Source organism: Delphinus delphis, chromosome 12 (assembly GCF_949987515.2).
Source record: "Delphinus delphis chromosome 12, mDelDel1.2, whole genome shotgun sequence".
NCBI lineage: Eukaryota > Metazoa > Chordata > Mammalia > Artiodactyla > Delphinidae > Delphinus > Delphinus delphis.
In genome coordinates this window covers 54,915,559-54,940,910 of record NC_082694.2, presented here as the reverse complement: position 1 = coordinate 54,940,910, position 25,352 = coordinate 54,915,559, and the positions used below count along the sequence as shown (strand labels likewise).

Sequence of the window (25,352 nt, the reverse complement as noted above, 5' to 3'; positions counted from 1 at the left end):
TTTTTTCTTGATGAGTCTGGCTAATGGTTTATCAATTTTGTTTACCTTCTCAAAGAACCAGCTTTTAGTTTTATTGATCTTTGCTATCGTTTCCTTCATTTCTTTTTCATTTATTTCTGATCTGATCTTTATGATTTCTTTCCTTCTGCTAACCTTGGGGTTTTCTTGTTCTTCTTTCTCTAATTGCTTTAGTTGTAAGGTTAAGTTGTTTATTTGAGAGTTTCTTATTTCTTGAGGTAGGATTGTATTGCTATCAACTTCCCTCTTAGAACTGCTTTTGCTGCATTCCCGTAGGTTTTGGGTTGTCGTGTTTTCATTGTCATTTGTTTCTAGGTATTTTTTGATTTCCTCTTTGATTTCTTCAGTGATCTCTTGGCTATTTAGTAGCGTATTGTTTAGCCTCCATATGTTTGTATTTTTTACAGTTTTTTTCCTGTAATTGATATCTAGTCTCATAGCGTTGTGGCCGGAAAAGATACCTGATACGATTTCAAATTTCTTAAATTTACCAAGGCTTGATTTGTGACCCAAGATATGATATATCCTGGAGAATGTTCCATGAGCACTTGAGAAGAAAGTGTATTCTGTTGTTTTTGGATGGAATGTCCTATAAATATCAATTAAGTTCATCTTGTTTAATGTATCATTTAAAGCTTGTGTTCCCTTATTTATTTTCATTTTGGATGATCTGTCCATTGGTGAAAGTGGGGTGTTAAAGTCCCCTACTATGATTGTGTTACTGTCAATTTCCCCTTTTATGGCTGTTAGCATTTGCCTTATTTACTGAGGTGCTCCTATGTTGGGTGCGTAAATATTTACAATTGTTATATCTTCTTCTTGGATTGATCCCTTGATCATTATGTAGTGTCCTTCTTTGTCTCTTCTAATAGTCTTTATTTTAAAGTCTATTTTGTCTGATATGAGAATTGCTACTCCAGCTTTCTTCCGATTTCCATTTGTATGGAATATCTTTTTCCATCCCCTCACTTTCAGTCTGTATGTGTCCCTAGGTCTGAAGTGCGTCTCTTGTAGACAGCATATATACGGGTCTTGTTTTTGTATCCATTCAGCCAGTCTGTGTCTTTTGGTGGGAGCATTTAATCCAGTTACATTTAAGGTAGTTATTTATATGTATGTTCCTTTTACCATTTTCTTAATTGTTTTGGGTTTGTTATTGTAAGTCTTTTCCTTCTCTTGTGTTTCCTGCATAGAGAAGTTCCTTTAGCATTTGTTGTAGAGCTGGTTTGGTGGTGCTGAATTCTTTTAGCTTTTGCTTGTCTGTGAAGGTTTTAATCTCTCCATTGAATCTGAGTGAGATCCTTGCTGGGTAGAGTATTCTGGGTTGTAGGTTTTTCCCTTTCATCACTTTATATATGTCCTGCCACTCCCTTCTGGCTTTCAGAGTTTCTGCTGAAAGATCAGCTGTTAACCTTATGGGGATTCCCTTGTATGTTATTTGTTGCTTCTCCCTTGCTGCTTTTAATATTCTTTCTTTGTATTTAATTTTTGATAGTTTGATTAATATTTTTCTTGGTGTGCTTCTCCATGGATTTATCCTGTATGGGACTCTCTGCACTTCCTGGACTTGACTATTTCCTTTCCCATATTAGGGAAGTTTTCAACTATAATCTCTTCAAATATTTTCTCAGACCCTTTCTTTTTCTCTTCTTCTGGGACCCATATAATTCGAATGTTGGTGTGTTTAATGTTGTCCCAGAGGTCCCTGAGACTGTCCTCAGTTCTTTTCATTGTTTTTTCTTTATTCTGCTCTGCGGTAGTTATTTCCACTATTTTATCTTCCAGGTCACTTATCCGTTCTTCTGCCTCAGTTATTCTGCTATTGATTCCTTCTTGAGAATTTTTAATTTCATTTATTGTGTTGTTCACCATTGTTTGTTTGCTCTTTAGTTCTTCTAGGTCCTTGTTAAACGTTTCTTATATTTTCTCCATTCTATTTCCAAGACTTTGGATCATCTCTACTATCATTACTCTGAATTCTTTTTCAGGTAGACTGCCTATTTCCTCTTCATTTGTTCGGTCTGGTGGGTTTTTACCTTGCTCCTTCATCTGCTGTGTGTTTCTCATTTTGCTTAACTTACTGTGTTTGGGGTCTCCTTTTCACAGGCTGCAGGATGCAGCTTTGTAGTTTCCGTTGTTTTTGGTGTCTGTCCCCAGTGGCTAAGGTTGGTTCAGTGGGTTGTGGAGGCTTCCTGGTGGAGGGGACTGATGCCTGTGTTCTGGTGGATGAGAATCGTCTTTCTGGTGGGCAGGAACGTGTCCAGTGGTGTGTTTTGGGGTGTCTGTGACATTATCATGATTTTTGGCAGCCTCTCTGCTAAAGGGTGGGGCTGTATTCCTGTCTTGCTAGTTGTTTGGCATAGGGTATCCAAAACTGTAGCTTGCTGGTTGTTGAGTGGAGCTGGGTCTTAGCACTGAGATGGAGATCTCTGAGAGAGTTTTCACCGTTTGACATTACGTGGAGCCGGGAGGTCTCTGGTGGACCAGTGTCCTGAACTCGGCTCTCCCACCTCAGAGGCACAGGCCTGACACCTGGCCAGAGCACCAAGACCCTGTCAGCCACATGGCCAGGTACATGGGAAGTTCCTTGCCTTTTGGGAAGTCTGAGGTCTCCTGCCAGCATTCAGTAGGTGTTCTGTAGGAGTTGTTCCACATGTAGATGTATTTCTGATGTATTTGTGGGGAGGAGGGTGATCTCCACGTCTTACTCTTCTGCCATCTTGAAGGTCTCCGGGCCCTTTTCTTTGATTTTTAAGTCAAAGAAACAGAGCTGTCTTCACATTTTCTCAGGGACCCATGGTTTACTTACTGGATCCCACTCACATCACCCACCTGAAACCACTTTCACCCTTCTAAAATTTTCTGCCGTTCCTGCTACTTTAAAAAAATATACAATATGTATGTATGTGTACATATATTTTTTCTTGGTTATAAAGTAATGCTTGTCCATTATAGAAGATTCACAAAATATAGGAAAATATCAAGAAAATTAAAATAAGTATCACCCAGAGATAACTGCTGTTTACATTTGGTGTGTGTCCTTCTAGTCCTGATGCTTTCTTGAGCAGTCTTTTATCCTGCAGCCTCTTTTCTTATCTGACTATTCTTACTTTCTTAAAGTAACTGAGAATTGAGAGCTGGAATAGAAACTCAACAGTGCCAGGGAAGAAATGAACCAAATGCATGCTATTTAGCCTGTAATAGGCTGTGAGTATTTCTGGAGGACAGCTTGGTTTTCCTCCTCTTGTTATAATGGCTTATGACATGTGATAACATGCTTCAATCATCATTTCCTGATTCTCATTCTGACGACGTTTTATTTAACAAATAATGAACAGTTCAAAGTCTAAGCAATACTGACTAGGAAGCACTATGAGTACTCCGGACTGTAAGGTGATAGAGTATCACAGTATCACACAGCGCTTCTCTGTAACGCCTTATAATAATCATTATGAGGTGATCATTAACATCAAATCATGCCAGTCTAAATCATTTGAATTATTAGATCTTACCTCAGGAATCCAGAGCCCACAAGCACCCCAGCAATGCAGAGCAGGGCCACCATGCTGTTGACCACATTTGGGTTTTGGACCACACCAAGTAGCACAAGAGTTAGCAATTCACCAATTAAGTGGGGGGCCAAGATAGCAGCAGAGAAATATCCAAATCTTGCAGCCTCAGGGTATAAGGCCAGAGTCCTAAAAAAACATAAGGTCTTTAGTTCCTCTCCAAGGGTTATCATTTAAGAAAAATTCCACACTTGACTTCTGTGGATAAATCCATGGTGGTTAAGTGGGTGGGGAGAGTCTGCAGGGCAGGCCAAACTCCCCTTTGAAAGGCCTTTTCGGAACAGGGCCAACATTTGAGGCCATTTAGTCCCTCAAATTGTTTCTGTTGGCCCCAAGTCAATGGAGCCACCTTTTCCTTTTTACAGCCCCTCAGCTCTCATAGAAAAATACTAACACTCAGAGGATGGTCACAACCAACTGCAGTAAGTAGGGCTGAACTGTCCAGGCTTCTCCATAAGCAACCACATTCTGCCTGGCTGGCACTGCTCCCACCCTAGCTAGCCTACTACCCTAATGCTAAGGACTCACCCAACCTGCTTCTCAGCCCCTCCTTCCCTGAACCTCACCCTTGTTACATGGGGTTACTGCCAGCGTGAAAACCCTTCACTGCTTTCATCCTCCAGTGGATTAGCCCTCCCCAGGCCTGTTCCATTCCATTCTTGTCTTTTATTCTACCAACCCCTTCCACTGATTTGACCTTCATGTTCTTGTAAACAAGCTACTCTATATCCATGCCCCTTAACCTCTTACATTCCTTTCACCACATAACATTTCCCTGGTGATAGCACGTCCTCAACAACCCTTAGACGTGGCTACTCTTTCTTCCATTTGTAGAGTAAGTAAGAGAAGTTGGCATGTCTTACCCTCACCCCTCCCTACCACTCTTCAAGGCCATCTGCCTTTCCTCCTATACAAATCAGGAAGTTGGCTTATACTACTAATTCTCTGCCTCAAGGCAGTCCTCTGTGACTTTTAAGACATTTTCTCACCTTTGATGATTTTGTGGCTTTTAGACCAGGGTCAGTTTTGCACTCCCGTCCACCATCATTATCCTCAAGGTTTTTAACCTTCATAATCCATCAACACCAGTGCCTCCTAATTAGGTCACCTGATCAATTCCAGTGGCTCCACCCACCTAATCTTGATCACTCACTATGTCTGGGATTTAAATGTTACTTGTTACTCAAAACTGTTGCATGTCCAAGATTTCACATTCTGGAAATGCCCCTTCTGATCATGGCCTCCTCCCGTCTCCCATTTCCCCAAAGCCCTCAATGCCTCAGATCCTCATCCCTTCTGCTATTCTTTGCCTTACCAATTCCCCACCTGGGGACCTTGCTCTCTCAATTAAGCTGTGCTAATTGGATCCATTCTGCCACTTTGCCTCAGCTGATTCCTGGACCCCTAATTCTTCCTCATTGCTTATTGGGTTCCAATGTCATGTCCCATCATGGCTAATAAAAACTTCTACTTTAAACTATGCTCTCTTCCCAGGGAACTTCAAACTCTCTCCCCAGTGCTCAGCAGATGGATTTACCTCCCATTTTGTGAATTTCTATCTTTCTCTTCCCTACTTTGCATCTCCTCTCTTTCTCCCTGTCTCTATCTCTTCCCCCATCTTTGCCAAGCTTTACCCTGTCTACTTGCATCCTTGATACTATGTTAATCTGATTTTCCTATTTTTGCCTTGGTCTAATCTGGAAACTTGATCTGCGACTTACCCAACTTTTCTGTAGTTTCATCTACTCTCAATCTAATGGTTTTCCCTAATGGTCTTACTTACCGTATTGTAAAATAACCACTCCTTGAGTCTGGTAACCTTTTAAGCAACTGCCCCCTCTTTATCCTCTCCTGTACCACCAAGCTTCTCAAACAGCACCTGCTTCTCCCATCTCACTCCTTGTTCCCTGGTAAACCTGACTGGCACCCCCACCACTCTACTGAACCTCTTTTATGGAAGAGCACCAGTGACCTCCTAAACCTATGCCTCACCTCCTTGAACCTCTGCAGTACTGAACGGGTTCACTACACCGTCGTGAAACTCCCTCCTCTCTTGCCTTCTCTGACACTGCCCGATCCTGCTTCTCTTTCCACCACTCTAACCACCTCTCTGCCTCTCTCGCCGGATTGCTTCCCTCTTCCCACCCTCTGAATGTGCCTCTTAAGATATCACCCTCAGACCGCTTCCTCCCTGACATTCTCGCCTATAGAATCCATTCCCAGGCCTCTCCTCTCACTCCTCTTGCCTTTTCTTTCTACACCAACCTATTGTGCCTCTGATTGACATCTCCTGTTGGGTGTCCTGTAGCATCCCAGATGCAACATATTCAAAACCAAATCCATTCTCTTTCCTCGCAAACTTGATAAGGATACTGTCCCCTTCCCATCCTCCCAGGCTGAAAACTCAGGCATCATCCGTGACTCTCTTTACCCCCCAGCAAATCCATTCCATTTCTAAGTCCGTTCGATTCTACTTTCCCAGCATCTCAAAGCGAAACCCCCTTTCTGTTGCCACTGCTGCTCTCTTCACCAGAGCCTCTGCCTTTCCCAGACTGTTACCAAGGCTCCTCACTGGGCTGTTCAGCCTCTCTGCCCTAACTCTCCAGTCTGAGACGAAAGTGATGCCAGCCTCACCCCCCAGAGTCCAACACAGATGGGTCACTCTCTGGGGATCAAAATCCTCTACTAGGTACCGGTATCTAATCCACGTCAGCCCCTTAGCCTGGCATTCAGCACCTCACCTACCAGGCTCCAAGGCTGTCAGTCATATTTTCCATTATTCCTTCCAATCCTCCTTTCCCCACGGCACAACTGAACTTTTTCTCTGGAAAGGTCTTGTGTGTTTTTGCTTCTGAACCTATGCTCCTTCTCTTTCTTCCCCCTGAAACGCCCTTGCTCCTTTTCCATCTATTCAAATGTTGCTCATCTCTCAAGTTCTCCTTTATAAAGCCTCCAAGAGTCCCTCTCCCCATCCAGCCAAATGGACCCTTGGTCTCCTTTGTAATTCACTGTGATAATGAATGTGAGATGGGGAAGAGACATTCCCCATGGTGCCTCAGCTTCCTCGTCTTCAAACAAGGATAATGAATAATGCCGCCTTTAGAGAATGGTGCCAAGGATTACATGAATTGATATAGTTAAACCTTTTAGTGCCTGACATAAAAGCAAGTGCTCACGTGTGTCAGCCGTCTTTGTTATCATATTCCTCCGCACCGTGTTCGTGCTTCTTTATAATATTAATCTTACACTTTCTTGAATTAAAGTCATCTGGAGATTTATGTCCATAATCCATCATCTGAAATACTTTAGGGCCAGATGTGTTTTGGAATGTGGCAATTTACAGATTTGGGAAAGACTTCATTCACACTGTGTAGACCATGCTTGCTGCAGTGGGGTCTGGGACTCCACCTGTAACATATCTACTAAACAGGAATGTTGCTGTGGGAAAAGTACAATGAACCTCACGTTGGTTCAGATCGGATTTTGCTACTGAGTGAGTTCAAGTCTGATGTGCTGCTAAGAGTCAGAAAACACTCCGGCTTTCAGGGCCGTCTCAGTTCAGAACTGCAAGCTTGAGGGCAGCCCCTTCAGTTTACTCCCCTTTAAATCCGCAGCTGCACCTGGCACTGTGCCTGGCACCTAGTAGGCATTCAACAAACTTTTCTATCATTGAATCAGAGTATTTGCTACATTGCTAACAGCTGTGCTGCCACCACTAGAAATGATTATGCTTTTGTCAAAGAGAGTCATGACAATACTGAACCTAGTTTAAAACCGCCCTGTTTTCTAAAATCGTACAGAACTCTTTCTCATGGGCAGTTTTACAAATATCATATGGTCTTCAAAATCAGTGCTTTGCAAATTCTGAAGTGCATATAAATCACCTGGGGGATCGTGTAAAATGTGGAATCCAATTCAGCAGGGCTGGGCATGAGATTTTGCAGGTTAAACAAGCCCCAAGGTAACACTGACACCGTGCTTCGTGGGCCACATTGAGGAGCAGGGTTCTAAATTAACAAGGTTCTCAATTTCCAACCAACCTTGGCTTACTCAAAAACGGTCACTTAAAAAAAATCTGCTCCCGGATCATTTAGCCTAAACTAGACGGGCCTGTGGTTTATGTATATCACAGATCAGAGATTCAGCATGTTCCTGAGCGTCAGAGGATAAGAGGCTTCATCAAGGCCAGCAAGGAGGGCCGTGTGGTCCCTGCCATCGCCCTGGGTTGCGAGCGCCCGCCCTCTTGCTAACCAGAGCGAGCAGCTTTGCCTCTGTCACTCCCCAGGGTGACAACAACGTCTAAGAGTCTGCACAATAAGACCTCCTAACTCTTCATCTTGGAGCTCAAACCAGGCCCTCACTTATCTTCTACTTGTATTTCACTTGATTCATCATAATTATTCACATCGCATACCACGGGGTCTTTATACTGGTTATGGGTGGAAGCACCTGCACATGAATCCAGTGCCCTGAAGAAAGACAGTGTCTCCAGAAGCGTCTGAAGTCCTCTCTTGGAACGACAAGCTGGGCACCTTTCACTACTGGAATCACAGAATGCCGGATGATTCCCCCCATCTTTTCTTAAGGGAAAGCCAGAGGGATTAGGGAAGATACATCTCCCTATGACAACAAATCAACAAATAACTCTACACACTTTCAGATTTGCATCTGTAAAATGTTCTATGCAATAAAAAGCACTGTCTACAAACCATCAATCAAAACCCAGCATCAGGGGTGCTTCATGGTTCTCCAAAGCCCTCTTCCCATAGTCACTCTTGATTCCTCCACCCCCCGTCACCCCAGCCCAACCACGATGCCCCAGGTCGGTCAAATGAAACCTCAGGCAGCGTTGCCGCTCCAGCTCACAGCAGCCTGGGAGCCACGCTGAGCTGGGTGGACAGCCTCGCTGCCTCTGCACCTGGTCCCAGCTACTCCAGAGCCCTCCCCTCAGGCCAGGCCCCGCAGTGGATGCGGGACAGGTTATTCCCTGGTGCGTGTAGTCTTGCTGGTCTGCTCTCAGGTCCCGTGTGGCCCACAGTGAGGGTTCCTCTCTTTGTCCTGAAGGACAGGACACTGTACTGGACATTGGTGGGCAAAGACAGACCCTCCAGAGCAGGGAGCTGTTTACCCTGGGGCTCTCCCTCCACAGGTCCCACTGGCCATCTGGGATCCCACCATCTGGGAAGCATGGCCCGGGAAAACTGAAGGCCTCTGGACACCCTCTTCCTTACCAGTAGCACACGCTGCAGAAGGTGATGGTGGCAATGACACTGAAGGGGAGCACATGCAGCACGTAGGCTAGCAGCATCTGCCACTTCTGGTACAGGCCATCCTCGCTCTCCTGATCGCTGACGGCTCGCAACACAGGAACTGGGCATGGGAGGCAGGTTGCAGAACAGCCGGTCACCACACAGCTGGACGGGGAGGGGTGCTAGCCCAGGCTGAACTTGAGACCTATCAGCACTGGATGGTGAGGACCAGCTGGGGCCCCCTAGTCATAGAGAAAAGGAACCTGACATCCATAGAACTATAAATACCCCCACCCCAGAAATCCACACTCTACCTGAATTACAATAGGATTACAAAAGCTGTCACAATTTATTTCCGTCTCTTTAAAGTGGGGGGGAGGGGTGTCACCACTTCAAGAACACACATGCAAAAGGGACACAAATGAGTGACGTGAGGCACTCTGTCCTCTTTTCTTGCAGGGTGTTGGCACAGAACATCAGGCAACTAGGTATTGCTTCTGGACTCCCACTGAGTTTGAAAACCAGGCGTTGGCTGTCCTAAAATAGGCTCCAAAAAGGACGTTAACAGTGCAAAGTTGACCAGGCATCCGGGCCCCCATGGGCTGTGCCTCCTAATGGATAAGAGAAGATACCAGGGCTGATCTTCTAAAAACCCTGTCCAAACTCTGCTGCATCATCTCCTCATAACTTCATGCTTCCCTGGATCCTCAGAGACCCTCAGGGAGATCCACTTGGAGAGCTAATTCCCACTAAGGTGTTACTAATTCACGAGTTACCTTGTCCCAGAGAGAGAACCCGGAGGGGGCCAGGTTGAGCTCAGAGAAATACCCCTATAATGGTGGAGTCTCGCAAGGCGTCGGCTGGAGAAAGGAGATATTCAGGGAGAGAGAAGCTCCCGTGACCCCGGGGGCCCACCTCCGGGGCAGGGCACTCACACAAGTTCACAGCGTTGAGCATGCCCGTGTACGGGACGGCGCCCACAAACTGGTACAGGAGACCCACACGGTCCTGGATGGCGCCCTTTAGCACGTCGTTCTGGACCCGTAGAAGGAAGAAAACGATGAACAAACCCACGATCAGATTCTGAGTGAGACGCATAGTCACCGCCAGCTTATTTCTCATTAAGTTTCTCGTCACTCTCCTGAAAGCCAAACAACCCCGTTTTCATTGCTTTTTTTTAATGGGTGGATGTCTACCTATCTAAAATGGGGTGAGGCTCTTACCTCAAGAGAACACACAGTTTAGAAAGGGCTCCAGGAGAATCTTTGGTTTTGAAAGGAATCACTGGTAATGTTTTCAGGTGTTTTGTTCTTCCAATATCCTCCAAGGTTTTACGATACATTGCTGATTCTTTGTAGGCAGATTCAATCATCTGGACTCTCTTGTAGGTTTCTATTTCCCGTTCTTTGTTTTGGGTATCCACTGATGTCAGGTCCACTGAAATTTTTTTCCCACAAAAAAATGACCCATGTGTTTTTAAATGCACATATATACACAGTGACTAATAATATATGTTCCATCATTGATTTAAGAGTGCTAACCATAATACCTCATCTCATCAAAATAATACCTGTTGTTAATCCCCACCTATAAAATCAGAATATTTTAAAGCTACCACAGCAGGGCCATGAAGATCCTGATAGGCCTGTCTGGGAGAATTCAGAAGTTCAGCTAATTTTTCTCTGACAAAGTAGAAGTGCACCATTTCAAGAGAGATCCCCGGGACTTTCCTTGTGGCACAATGGTTATGAATCCACCTGCCAGTGCAGGGGACACGGGTTCAAGGCCTAGTCCAGGAAGATCCCACATGCCGCAGAGCAACTAAGCCCGTGCACCACAACTACTGAGCCCGTGTGCCACAACTACTGAAGCCCATGTGCCTAGAGCCTGTGCTCCACAACAAGAGAAGCCACCGCAATGAGAAGCCCGCGCACCGCAACTAGGGAAAGCCCGCGCACAGCAACTAAGACCCAACGCAGCCAAAAATAAATAAATAAAATAAATTTATTTTTTTTTTAAAGTGAAGAGTAGTGGTAAAATGTTTTAAAAAAAAAGAGATCGCCCACCTCATTCTGATAGGTCATCTATGGCAAGTTAATTGGCTCGGCCAAATTAATTTTTTGAAGAGTAAAAACACCAAAACAAAAGGAGAAATAAAACCCACGTGTGCTGGTGTCATCTAGGCAGAAATCTGCGAAGATAAAGTTTAGAAAACATATATGATGGGGACTGTGAAAGAAAAACTTACCATAAAAATCAAAAGGGTTTGAATGTTCGGGACAAGGGTAACCGCAGCCACTGAAGAAATGAAGCATCTCCACCGGTGTCCCGCAGAAAACCAGCTCTCCGCAGCTCAGAATGGCAATTTTATCAAAGAGCTGATTGAACGACAGACAGTGTTAGTGTGTAATCAGGTCACCACATCCTTATGGAAAAGAAGCCTCAAGTAGTCAGTCCTTTGACTCTCTCAGCCATAGATCAGTACTCTCACTGCGGCCATCAGAACCTCTCAAAATGCATCCCTCTTCCTTCCAGCCTGGGTTGCCCCTGTGGGTCCTGCTGCCTCCCAGCCTGCACCCAGCATCATGTCTAGGATAGAGGACAACTCATGGAACTGGTCAGAGGACCTATAGGTTTGAGGCCCCGCTGTGCCCCGGAATGAGTGACTTTGGACCGAAAAAATTTTTTTAAATCTCAGATCCTCATCTATAAAAGGCAAATAATAGCTCCCTAAAAGGATCCTAGGAGATCCAAGGTGAGATTTTTGGGAAGGAACTCTATATGATTTAGTGGAAAAGCACAGACTTGCTGGAATATGAATGCCAATTCCAGCTTTTTATTAACTGTGATATTGGCTCAATGTTGGATCATTTCTAAGTCTCACTCTTCCCCTCTGTAAAGTGAAAATGCTGGTACCCACCTCATAGGGTTGTTGTGTGGATTAAAAGAGCTAGTGTATAGAAGGTATTTGGTACGTGATAGGTGCTAAAAGAACTGAGTTTCCATCCTTGGCCCTTCCCATCAGGATTGCTCTGGTTTAAGTACTAATCTCTACTCCGAGATCCCCAGCCTGGCACACCTATACCCACCCTGGATGAGCTGAGCTGGAACAACAGACATCCCCCTCACCTGGAAGAGCTCGGAGCGGGGCTGGTGGATGGTAAGGATCACGATGCGGCCCCTGCGAGCCAGCTCTGCTATGAGGACAACGATCTGATTTGCAGTCACGCAGTCCAGGCCTGTGGTTGGCTCATCAAAAAGCATGACCTCTGCGGCAAAGGAAGGTCAGACATCTGAGTCACTGCCGAGCCTGGGCTCTGTGCTCTAGCCTCAGAAATTTGAACAGTTCCTTGTTGAGCTGTCTTATCCCATCCAAACAGTGTGCAGTGAGCAGTACTTTAGCCTGAGCCCAGGAGAAAGCACCTGACCTGGAAGGGCCCAACTCCCAGCTCCAGAGCACATCCCAGCCTGAATCCTTGAAGGGACAAGGCAGCAACCACGTCAGGCCTCTCGTGTGGCACTATAGACTGTTTGGGCTCCATCCAGGGGACCCTAACAGGGAACGAGGGCTGGCAGGCTGGCACCCAGGTGTTTCTAAAAGGCTGAGAGGAGGCTGGTTAAAAAGGCAAAATCTCACAACATGGATAGACCTAGAGATGATCACAGTAAGAGAAGTAAGTCCAACAGAGAAAGACAAATATGATATCACTTATATGTGGAATCTAAAATATGACATAAATGAACTTATCTACGAAACAGACTCACAGACATAGAGAACAGACTCGTGGTTGTCAAGGGAGAGGGAGAGTAGGGGAGGGTGGATCGGGAATTTGGGATTAGCAGATGCAAACTATTATACATAGGATGGATAAACAACAAGGTCCTACTGTATAGCACAGGGAACTATATTCAGTATCCTGTGATAAACCATAATGGAAAAGAATATGAAAAACAATGTGTATATATGGGTATGTGTGTGTGTGTGTGTGTGTGTGTGTGTGTATAACTGAATCACTTTGCTGTATAGCAGAAATTAACACAACATTGTAAATCAACTATACTTGAATAAATCTTTTAAAAAGACATAATGTCACTTCATGTCTAGCACTTTCCAACACCAACTGCGTCTTTGCACTGCAGAAAACTCTGACCTGTGAAACAAAGTCCGAGATGGGAAGGCATTTGGATTCTTTAGCGGGTTTAACTGTAGCTTATTTCTACCCAAAAGGTACAGGGTACTTTTTGTACCCTGTTCTTAAGAACATCCCTCTTATTTGTTCTGAAGAGCAGGCAGTCTTGGTCTACCCCAATGTGAAGAAAGTATCCAAATGTATCATGTCATCTTCCAAGTGTATGTAAGTGGCAAGGTTTCCCCAGACAGTGGGGAGAATGAAGCCAGGCAGGAGAGGCAGGTGACTGGCTACCCCATCTTGATAGCCCCTCCTTCCAATATATATACTTTCTCATGTATCACTTAAAATCCTATTTTAATTCCTGCCGTTTCATAAATACTTCTAGTCACAGCAAAACTCACTGGCTTTCCAGAGTAGACACAGTGGTGCTGCTCTAGTAAGAAGTAAGGAGGGACAGGACATTCATGGAAGACCCTAACTGAACATGAACACAAACGCAGTGCTTCCAAGTCCAACAGCTTTTTTGTACCTGGGTGATGGAATCGCATCAGGAACTACTTAGATTTCCAAAGAAACTGGGTCCCCAGTTTGAAAAACCTCAGTGACTTCAGTTCCCAACCAACCAAGCCCTTTCCAAATGGAGACTGTGAAGAAAGGGCTGAAAATGTCTGCAGACACATGGAAGATGACAGGCAGCAGCCAGTAGCAGTTCTGGGTCCCACTTACTGGGATCCTGGAGGAGCTGGGCTGCGATGGAGACCCGGCGCCTCTCACCATGGGAAATTCCCCCAAAGTTGTAGTTGCCAATCAGCCGATCTGCCACGTGGCTCAGACTCAGCTCTGCCATGACTGCCTCCACCTGTAAGAGACACAATGTCCAGGAAGGCTGGTCACTGCTGGGCTGTGTCCCGATTCATGGGCTGAGGATGGCAGGGGAGAGGCAACACACTTCCCTTGAGCGCTTGGGCCACTTCCAGACTTACCACATCCTAGGGAAAGCACGCCTATTACAAGAGAATCCAATTTGGTTTAAATCACAATATATGTATCAGATTAAAATAAATAATATTGACATGAATTTTTTTTCAGAAGTCCTTACGGCAACAAAAAACTGTTTCAACTTGCTTCAGGGAAAGTCAGCAGGAAACTATGCAGATTTTGTTGGACTCCTGTTTTCAGATGCTACAGTCAGTCCAGCCCATAGAGAAACCACCCCCTAAGGCATAGTTACAATATAGCTTATTTTTTTAGTCTTTGGTTTTTGAAACTTTATTATAATAAATGTTTTTTACGTGTAAAAAAAATCAATTTGGTTTGAACTAAACCTGGCTTCCCCTATGTAACCCAAATAAGTCCTGGAGTCCCATGTGGCCCAATCTCACTGTGGTTTTGCATCAAATATAATCCAGCTATCAAAAGTAATTAAAAATAAAGCCAATCTTTATTGGAATCTCTTTAAGGACTTTAAAAGGAACCCAGTTTATAACTTACAGACACACTTTTAAAAATTTCCTTTTCCCTAATTCTCCTCACTCTGCTTATCTTATACCCTTCAGCTCCCTGAAATCCTCTGCTTACTACTCAACTCCCCAAAACAATCATCACTAAAAAAAAAATTCTTTACTGACTCTCTAATCAAGAAGGTTGGCCTTTTCCCTCCCTCTCCCTCTTTCCTTCCTTAGCTTATCTCCCCACCAGAGACCCTTTCAAAAATCTCTATTTCTGGTCCTCCCCTGACTGAGTACCCCTATCTGCATTAGGCCCTGGGGAAAGCAGAGAGAAAGAGACTGGAAATACTTATATATATGATAATGAGTTTTGTTCCCATACATCTCTAATGAGATTGTGTTTCTTTTATAATGAAAAAAAGAGGACTTCCCTGGTGGTGCAGTGGTTAAGAATCCGCCTGCCAATGCAGGGGACACGGGTTCGAGCCCTGGTCTAGGAAGATCCCACATGCCGTGGAGCAACTAAGCCCATGCGCTACAACTGCTGAGCCTGTGCTCTAGAGCCCATGAGCCACAACTACTGAGCCTGCGAGCCACAACTACTGAAGCCCGTGCACCTAGAGCCCGTGCTCCACAAGAGAAGCCACCACAATGAGAAGCCCGCACACCGCAACAAAGAGTAGCCCCTGCTCACCGCAACTAGAGAAAGCCCACGTGCAGCAACGAAGACCCAATGCAGCCAAAAATAAATAAATAAATAATTTATTTTTTTAAATACCCTATTAAAAAATAACAACAGCAAACTAAACTGGAGTAGAGGGGATGATTTATGGAACAAAGTTCCAGAGGAGACAGGGAGTGGGATCCATAGATGATGCTTTGACCAAAAGAAAGGGATACACCTGAAATAGATACAAAGGAATAAGGAGGAGGTTAGAAATGCATATGTAAACCAGTATGATTGTCTCTTCTTGCCATCAGAGTGGAAGGATTCTGGAATTGAGCTTCACTTGACATGGCAAGGTTTATGTGTTCACCAGTCAGGGTAGATTCCTGAGTGTCCCTTTCATCTGCTCTGCAACAGCAAGAAAGGAGTAAAGCTTGCCCCTCCTGGCTCAGAAGCAATGGACAGGGGAGACATTTACTTCATCTGTTTCAGATGTCTCTGGCTAGAAGCCTCTCCCATGTTTTGCAAACACTGCTGGGAATAGAATTCAGAGTCTTGGAAGGGAGCACTGGGATCATCAATCCTCTCCATGCTATGTGATTTCACATAAACTGATTCATTCCTCACATCAGCTCCAGGAGAGATGCATTATTACTCTATCCATTATAGAACAGAAAACAGATCCTCAGACAGGTTCATAGATTACCCAAGGTCACACCACTAGCAAATGGCAGAGCTGGGACTGAGAGTAAACTGTGCGGGTTCTCGAGTGGTCCAAGAAGCACAAGGGTGGACAAAGCCTGCCACATCAATCATGGCTTTACGTTCAGGTTCGCAGAGGACAAAAGCAGATCTGCTGCACTCTCTGCTCTGTTATCACAGGCACTTCCTTCTCCCTAAACTACTTTGTCGGGATTTTACATCCTGTGGACTGGATTTGCTCAGAAAGTACTCTCAAGCAGGGAGAACTTTATGATAGGAAACTTTGCAGGACACTTAGGGGTTGCCAGTGCCAGGGAGAGGGACCATTCACTGGGGGCAAATTTGCCATCAACCAACTTCAGGTACCTTGAATTTTCTAAATATTTATGCAAATGTGTGCATTTTCAGGGGAAAAGGTTCGGTGGCTTTCTCGGATTCTCTCCCTGGGGTATGGGATGTAAATGGATCACTCTCTCAAAAGAATCTGCTTATGACTTCATTTCTCCAACTCAAATACCAATGAGATCCTCTCCTACCCATTTTAGACACAAAAATACTAAAGCAGGCAGACAGGAAGCCTACATAGGGGCTCACCTGTCACTCACTGTCAGGGCAGCTAAGTCATGTGAAGATGCCTGTGCCTCCCCGTGGGCCAAATTCCGACCTCTGTCTTCTCAGACCACAGTGAGGCCCAGGGAGGCATGATGGAGCCAGAGGACCTGGGTCCATGTCCCAGCTCTGCCAGTCCGAGGTGTGGGATCTTAATATCCTTGGGGGTCAGTTTCTTGATCTGAAAGTTGGAGATAACGCCTCCCTCATAGAGCTGATGCCAGAATGAAATGAGATGTGTGTGAACAAGGCCTGATGGAGGCCAGCCACATACGAGAGCCCAGAGAATAAGCTGGTAGAATAGCAAGAACCTCGCAATGCCTTCTGAGCACTCTAAGGTAACCTCCAGGTAGGAACAGGGCTCTGTGGGGCTAATGGTCTTTCTTGAAGGTTCCTCTGGAGTGAAAGCTATGCTCCAACACGTCCAGGACTCTGAATCAGAAGAATGCCCTTTCCTGACTTGGCATGACAACAAACAAGCCTGCTGGTACTCTGGGCACAGTTCAGACCTGGCTGCACTGGCCAAGCCCTGTCTGAGAGTCCAGCACCAGGGACAAAGAGGAGTAACTCCCTGGTGACAGGCTCAGAGGTGCCTGATAAAAAGGGAGTAACCTACTGCCCCTTCAGCTGAGATGGAGGATTCCCTTGGATCCTCAAAGGCATTAAAGGAAGGCTAGCTTTGGAGCCTGAAGTGCAGGTGTAATCTGTGTGCCCAGGAGGAACCTTCACTGAGGCCTCAGAGTGGTGAAGCCTCTGAGGCAGACGTCACCAGTGATCTCCGGCACCTCTGAGAGCCAGTTTCCCAGAGAACTGTGCCTGCTTCGCAGGTGTTACGTTGACCTGTCCTTGGTCGTATGTTTCCAGCCCAGACAGAAACGAGGCAATGTTTCCAGGTAAGGCCCCTGTGAGTTTACTCGCAGCCTCTTCCAAATCAGGTCCACTTAAAGAAACAGATTGGAACTTAGAGTTGACAATTCAATAGTTCCTCCTTCACCAACTGAATCCAGTTTGGACGAGGCACATTCAAGACGCCTCAAAGAAAGTTGAGAAAAATCTCAACAGGGCTGCAGGGCGACACACAGTGAGGAAAATAGCCATATCTGTTCAAACACAGAGCTCTCAGGACAGCGCCACCCAACAGAAATATCACGCAAGCCACATTTAGAATCTAAATATTTCAGTGGCCACGTTTTAGAGAGTGGAAAGAAACAGATGAAATGAATTTTAGTGGTATAATTCCTTTAACCCAATACAACCAAAATATTTCCATTTTGACCAATAATCAATATCTTAAAAATTGTTAATGAGACGTTTCCCATTCTGCGGTTCCAGACTAAGTTCCTGAAATCTGGTGTGTATTTTACCCTCACAGCACATCTCAAGTAGGTCTAGTCAGTTTCAAGTGCCCCAAAGCCACCTGGGACTAGCGGCTGCCAGCGCAGCCCTTGACTCTTAAAGGGTGGAGAGCGAAGGGGAGGAAGGGGCAAGCGGAGGGACGAGGGGGTGCAAAGCCACAGCGGGGTGATCCCTTGGGTGGCCCTGGGGCGGTACCCACCTTCTCCTGGAAGAAGCCCTGGGAGCCGCCGCGGATGGCCAGCAGCGCCGTGTAGCACAGCGTCTCGCGGACCGTGAGGCTGCTCAGCAGAGTGTCGCTCTGCAGGGGAGGGATGTGTCAGCAGCCCCCTCGCTGGCTGCGGGGCCAGCGGGCAGCCGGGCAGGCGCCGGGGACGCGCGCACCTGCAGGACGTAGGAGAAGCAGTCCTGGAACTGCTCCCTGCGCAGCGCCCGGCCGTTCACGAACACGTCCCCGAGCAGGGTCCCCGTGCGCCGCAGCCTCCCGGACATGGCGTCCAGCAGGGTGGTTTTCCCCGAGCCTGGGAGGAGACAAGAGAAGGTCCTGGAGGAGGCCCTGCACGAGGCCTCGCGGGAACTTCCTGAGACCCTCGGTGAACCCGCGGTCCAGCCCTGACTTGTTCTCTCTTTGGCCTCATGGGACAAGCTCATGGCTGGAATGAGTCCTTCCAGCTTGTCTCCTCAATGAGAGGGGACAAGCTGTTTCTCTCCTCCACGTCAGGACTGGAGGAGCTTTGTCCTCCTGTTTGTTTGTTTTTAAAGCTGCTTGAGGCTGAAAAAGAAAATACAGGATCAGAATAAAAGGAAAACCAGGGTTCTTGGAAACGTTTGGATCCTAGGACATCTGAATTTGTTTCTGTGACCCCCTGGGATCCTCTGGTGGTTCCTGAATGTAGGCGACACCGCCCAGAGCCTCGCTGACTTAATCAAGTGTGGTCTGAGGCCGAACAGCCTCAGCTCCACCTGAGAGCTTTTGCTAGAAATGCAGAATCTCAGGCCCCAACTCCTAACCCGGATTCTGCTTTTTACAAGATCCCTGGGTAGGCTCATGCATGTTAGAGTTTGAGAAGCACTAGCTTAGCGAGTCCTTTGGTTAAAACCAAGTTGGCCTCAGTCTACACTGAGAGCCTTGGGCATAATAACCCAGCTGGCTGTCGCTAAGGACTTGCCCACAGAGGAGGTGGGATGAACTAACTACGCTGTGCTGAGGTGACTGGAGGGTGAGGTTTCTCCTGGTTTGCTTTTTCTAGGGTTACAGTGATCCTTCAGGGTAGGACACCAGCTGGCCCTTCCCATACACAAGCTTACATGGGCCCAGAGAGTTAATGGAGACAGGAAGAGGAGTCACCAGGCCTTTCCTGACCAAGGCTTTTAAGCAGTTAGAATGAGTAACAGGAAACAGGCAGGAGGTTCTGGGCTGTCTGAGAAGATGGCAATAGAATTCTACTGAGGATGTGATGACTTGCGCAAAACCAAAGAAAAGACCTTTTGTTCAAATATTTTAAAGAAACCGCTGGTTGCTCTGAGGGGTGCAAAGATGTATAAGCCAAGCTCCTGGAGCAGTGGTTTTCTTATCTAACCCACGACTGACACAGCTCAGAGTCAGCCCCACTATGTTCAGGTAGAGGTCAGCGTGGGGAAGGGGGCAGAGTTTTTGTAAAGAAACAAAATGTGACTTCACTGGGGTTGTCTTTCAAAATGTGCTCTGCAGTGTCCCAGTCACGATATTAAGCCTTGTCTGTGGTTCTTCTAACTTCTAATGTAGCCTCCCTAGCCTTACATTTCTGGGATCCAATCTCAACTCTGACAGACCTTCCAAAGAGCCTGTCACCTGGATTCCAGTTCCACCACTATCTCAAAACTAGCCTCCTTCTTTGTTGCCAAATCCAGTAGATGCTTCTCTGTATGTTGTCTGACTTCCCAGCAGCAGCTGATACTGTTGCTTGCCCTTCTCTGTCAATCTCTCTCCCTTGGCCTTGAGGCCACCTCATCCTCTTGGTTTAATCCTGCTGGTCTGGCTGCTCCTTCTCAGCCTCTTGTGGGTGACCCTCAGGGTTCCTCTCATGTCACACATCCTCACTGCGCAACAGTGAGCACCAACTTGCTAGACAGCATGTGAGGGAGCCACTTCGGAAGTAGCTTCTCCAGTCCCATTCAAGCCTTCAGATGACTGCAGCCCCAGCTGACATCTGACTACCACCTCATGAGGGACCCCACACAGAAGCATCCAACCAAGGCACTTCCAAATTTCTGACTTGTAGAAACTCTGAGAGATAATTAATGATTTGTATGAAGTCACTTAGTTTGGGGATCCTTTTTTAAACATAGAAAAAGGTAACTAATATTATCCTTTTTTGAACATGTGTCAAATACCTATTAACTCATTAATGAGGGTACCAGCAGGATGACCAAAAAGGATTCATATCCTCATTCAAAAAAGGATATAAGGGACTTCCCTAGTGGCGCAGTGGTTAAGAATCCACCTGCCAATGCAGGGGACATGGGTTCAATCCCTGATCCAGGAAGATCCCACATGCCGCAGAGCAACTAAGCCTGTGTGCCACAACTACTGAGCCCACACACTGCAACTACTGAAGCCCACACGCTCTAGGGCCCACATGCCACAACTACTGAGCCTGCATGCCTACAGCCCGTGCTCCACAACAAGAGAAGCCACTGCAATGAGAAGCCCATGTGCCGCAACAAAGAGTAGCCCCCGCTCACCACAACTAGAGAAAGCCCACACGCAGCAACAAATATCCAATGCAGCCAAAAAAAAGAATGCTTTTAGTTTTACAAGATGAAAGGTTGTGGGGATGGATGGTGGTGATGGTTGCACAACTGTGTGACTGTATTTAATACCACTGAACTGTACAGTTTAAAATGGTTAAGAAGGTACACAAAAATATACTCAAAATAGCTTAAAGCCTTAAATACAAGACAAGACACCATAAAACTCCTAGAAGAGAACACAGGTAAAATGTTCTCTGACATAAATCGCAGCAATGTTTTCTTAGGTCAGTCTCCCAAGGCAAAAGAAGTAAAAGCAAAAGTAAACAAATGGAACCTAATCAAACTTATAAGCTTTTGCACAGCAAAGGAAACCATCAACAAAACAAAAAGACAACCTACAGACTGGGAGAGAATATTTGCAAACGATTCAACCAACAAGAGCTTAATTTCCAATATATACAAACAGCTCATACAGCTCAATATCAAAAAACAAACAACAATCAAAAAATGGGCAGAAGACCTAAACAGATATTTCTCCAAAGAAGACATACAGATGGCCAACAGGTACATGAAAAGATGCTCAACACAGCTAATTTTTAGAGAAATGCAAATCAGAACTACAATGAGGTATCGCCTCACGCCAGTCAGAATGGCCATCATTAAAAAGCCTACAAATAACAAATGCTGCAGAGGGTGTGGAGAAAGGAAACCCTCCGACACTGTTGATGGGAATGTAAATTGGTGTAACCACTATGGAAAACAGTATGGAGGTTCCTTAAAAAACTAAAAATAGACAACCTAAGTGTCCATCAACAGATGAATGGATAAAGATGTGAGATATATATATATATAAAATATAAATATAAAAATACTCATACATACACACATACACACACACACACACACACACACACACACACGCACACGCACACACACACGACATAATGGAATATTACTCAGCCATAAAAAAGAGTGAAATAATGCCATTTGCAGCAACATGGACAGACCTCGAGACTATCATACTAAGTAGGACAGAGAAAGACAAAAATCATGATATCACATATGTGGAATCTAAAAGATGACACAAATGAACTTATTTACAAAACAGAAACAGACTCACAGACATAGAAACAAACTTATGGTTTCCAAAGGGGAAAGGGGAAAGGGGAAAGGGGAAAGGGGAAAGGGGAAAGGGGAAAGGGGAAAGGGGAAAGGGGAAAGGAGGAGGGATAAATTAGGAGCTTGGGATTAACAGATACACACCACTATATATAAAATAAACAAGGGGACTTCCCTGGCAGTCCAGTGGTTAAGACTCCACGCTTCCACTGCAGGGGGTACAGGGTCGAACCCTGATCGGCTAACTAAGACTCTGCATGCCTCATGGCGTGGCCAAAAAAAATAATAAAGTAGATAAAATAAACAACAAGGACCTACTGTATAGCACAGGGAACTATATTCAATATCTTATAATAACCTATAATGAAAAAGAATCTGAAAAAGAACATATATATAACTGAATCACTTTGCTGTACACTTGAAACACGTTATAAATAAACTATACTTCAATAAAAAATAAATTAAATAGTTAAGATGGCAAATTTTACATTATGTATATTTTACCTCAATTAAAAAAAAAAGGAAAAAAGGGTTAACGCCCTACAGGGCCATAAAACTGACCTTTGGGTTTATCCTCTCTAAATGGACAGAAATCACCTGTAACTAAACAGTCTTCTGCAAGGGAGCATGCAGCCTAGAGTCTAGGTCCTAAATGATCAAAAATAATGAGTCAAATAAAATTACCTTCCCCTGGAGTGTTGGTTGACTGTAGACAGGCTTACATTATGCAGACCATTCTCTAGTGAGACTTTGAACACCTAAGTCATCTTTTGCCTCACTAGTAAAGATTTGATAAACAATACTGCTTTAGATGAGACACCAATGAAATCATGTTATTTTCTGAAAAACTAAGAGTAATTCATAGAATTAATTCATTTGCTTAATCATTTATTCAGCAAATACTTATTAAGCACCAACGATGTGGCCAGCCCTCTCCTAACTGTTGAGGATACAGCAGGAAAAAAAAAAAAAGACCAAGCTCCCACCCTCAGGGAACTTGCAGTCTACCTTGAATTCATGTTCAGTATAAAAGGATGGACAGTCATAAAAGCATGATAAGGTATCATCAGACACCAGCCCATGAGGCCCTAGAACAGGGGGCTCCACCCACTGTTCTGCTGAGATGTGCATGAAGATGTACATTGGCCTGTGGGACACACTTCTGAGAAGTGGGTTCAATTCCTTGTTGTGCTGCATGCCACCCTTTTTTATCCTACACAAGGAAGGAAACAAGTGACACATTATTATAGGAATAACTCAGCTTTTCTTTTTAAAGAAGTATAATTATCAAAAGGAAAATTAGGATGACCCTGGATGTTATGGTACATGCATACAATTAGAAATGGTTAAAAATTGTAAAAAGAAAATAAAAGGAGGGACTTCCCTGGGCCCAGGTTCAATCCCTGATCAGGGAACTAAGATCCCGCAAGCCGCGTGGCGTAGCCAAAATAGGAAAAAAAAAAAAAAAAAAGGAAATCTCAGGGAAGTGTAACCATTCTCGCCAGTGAATTCCTTTTCATTTCATCTTAACAACACTACTGTTACCATCCAGCTGTCCCCCCACTGCAGCAGGGGAGTGGCTGTGGATTTAACTCCCCAGGTTGAAAGAGGCTAACCATGCTGAACTTTTATCACAGACTTATATTGCACACCTCTGTTAAAGAGAGCAATGCAAGTGAAGACTGGCAGGAAGTGTCAACAATTGGCAAGCAAGAACTCCATCAAGAGGCTCCTGGGAAGCCAATTTGTCCGAATCTTTCAACCTTAAAACGTGCAGGATAGCCTAGTGTAGTGGACCCTGTGATGTGCCACACAGATTCATTCCCTCTTCAGGGCCAATGCACCCATCCCCCCATAGCTGTGCATCCTCAGCTGTGACCTTCACAGGGCATTGCCCCAGCCTCAAGGGGCTGCCTCCCCGGAGGCTCCACCCTCCCCAGCAATGACTTGCTGATGCAGGGAAACAGGAGGGGAAGAATGAGGTGGGAAACGGGCACATAGATAGCCTCAGTGGAATCTGTGATATTTAACTCCTTTAAAAAAACAAAAAAGGATCTTAAGTAAATACGGTATAATGTTAAGATTTGATAAAGCAGAGGTTAAGACACGAACATTCTTTATTTACTCTCTATCTTGCCTGTGTGTTTGAAACATATCATAATTTTTAAAAGACCAATGAATATGGGGATAAATGGGCATCTTTGTGCTTATTTAATTCCTTTTCCCATCTCCAGGCAGGAAAATTGTGTTTACTGAGCACCCCTATATGCCAGGCACTGTGTTAGGTGCTTTCCAAACTGAAATATGAATTAACTTACATGTTCGGCAGGACTTCGTTTTTTTCAAGGATCTTCCTAAAGATTACACGTTAGCACCAGGTTCTATTCACAGTCACACAGGCCATCAGATTTCATTCTAATATCAGACCTGTGGCCTCCTTGGTACAACGTGAACCTGTTTCCTCAATGTGGTGTTCAAATCAAGCCACAGACTCTTTCGAGTCCTCGTGGAGGATTTAGGGGACCCCCCCAGCTTACCTGAGCTCCCCAAGATGCACATGATCTGCCCACTCTCGACGTACAAGGAGACATCCTTGAGGATCTGCCTGGTCCACTTCTGTCGACGAGACGCGATGTCCCACCAGGGCCCCACGCGCTGGCTTTAAAGGAAACCCCGTGAGGGAAAGGCAGCATGGGGTTCTGGAAGGGTCCAGCCCCTTGTCCCCCAGCACCGATCCCAGCTCTGCCCAGCCCAGGTTGTCTCTGGACAGGCTCCTAAGTGTGTTTTAGCCTCAGTGTCCTCCTCTGTAGACCCTGGCAGGTAGTGACAGAAGATCATCTCTATAAAGCACCTGTCTAGCAGCTGCTCTGAACACCAGCTCTCTCTGGCTGGCTGGCAGATGGCAAACAGGACACTGTTAATTCCTTCGGTTGACGCTGCGTTCCTTCACCCGGTTTCATTACACCTCATGCTCCCAGCACCCCCGTTCCCCAAGCGCTCGCCATCCAAGTAGGGAAGGCCATCAACAAGGGAGACACGGGGGGAAGGGGCATAAAGCAGGGGAGGGGGGCAGAGCACAGTTGCTGCATCTGTCGTTTGTCATAGCTTCCAGTCCTGCTGTGGACAGAGGGGCTGTTCACCATGGCCCCTCACTTCCCTCTGGCAGCCCTTCCCCTCTCCTCTCTCTACCTCCACCCACTAGAGAAGGAGCCCAAGGCTCCATGCATGCCCCCCCTTAGTGAGGAAAGCCAGCAGAGGGCAGGGAGGCCCACTCACCTCAGGCCATGCCTGTCCCTGACCACAGCTCAAAGCTCCCAGCAGATGAAAGAGGCACTGGCCTTACCTGACACTGTAGGAGGCATGGAGAATGCCCAGGCTGTGTCGAGGCTTAGAAGCAGCTGCAGGAACCTCCTCTAGGGAGCACTGAGAGCTTCTGTTTACCTGGAGTTCCGAGGACCCCGCAGGGGTCAAAAAGTGGAGTTCACTCATGGCTAACGGGCCGCAGAGACAGGGGAATTCTCTCGCCTGACCCTCCCTGGGGCGGCTTCAGCCGAGGAGCCAGAGGCAGACAGTCCCGCCTGCCCCTCACCTGGCCCTGGAGCCCCTCCTCAGGCCTTCCCCGTGGCGGGCCTGGGGTTTGGCCGTGGATGCCATTATCTGATGTACCTTTAGCCAGAGTGTGTCTGCGTGTTATCTCGGCAGCGGGCAGAGCACACAGCCCGTGTTTGTGGCAGGGCTGGCCAGAGAGGAAT

The 25,352-nt window shown here is 45.8% G+C and overlaps 1 protein-coding gene across 2 annotated transcripts in view; it reads right to left on the bottom strand.

Annotated features, from left to right (window-relative positions):
- ABCG5 (ATP binding cassette subfamily G member 5) overlaps positions 1 to 25,306 on the bottom strand; it is a 34,633-nt gene extending 9,327 nt beyond the window's left edge. For both annotated transcript variants that reach the window (XR_009521456.1, XM_060026711.1), the window contains exons 1-11: positions 24,944 to 25,306; positions 24,138 to 24,259; positions 18,133 to 18,269; positions 17,951 to 18,049; positions 13,696 to 13,828; positions 11,966 to 12,105; positions 11,085 to 11,214; positions 10,060 to 10,273; positions 9,772 to 9,977; positions 8,819 to 8,957; positions 3,531 to 3,716 (exon numbers count right to left, since the gene is read on the bottom strand). Coding sequence is in view for 1 of the 2 variants with exons in the window: in XM_060026711.1 (XP_059882694.1) it covers positions 3,531 to 3,716; positions 8,819 to 8,957; positions 9,772 to 9,977; positions 10,060 to 10,273; positions 11,085 to 11,214; positions 11,966 to 12,105; positions 13,696 to 13,828; positions 17,951 to 18,049; positions 18,133 to 18,269; positions 24,138 to 24,259; positions 24,944 to 25,089 (1,652 nt within the window). In the remaining variant the exon portion in view is untranslated. The remainder of the gene's footprint in view (positions 1 to 3,530; positions 3,717 to 8,818; positions 8,958 to 9,771; positions 9,978 to 10,059; positions 10,274 to 11,084; positions 11,215 to 11,965; positions 12,106 to 13,695; positions 13,829 to 17,950; positions 18,050 to 18,132; positions 18,270 to 24,137; positions 24,260 to 24,943) is intronic.
- Positions 25,307 to 25,352: the final 46 nt, after the last annotated feature.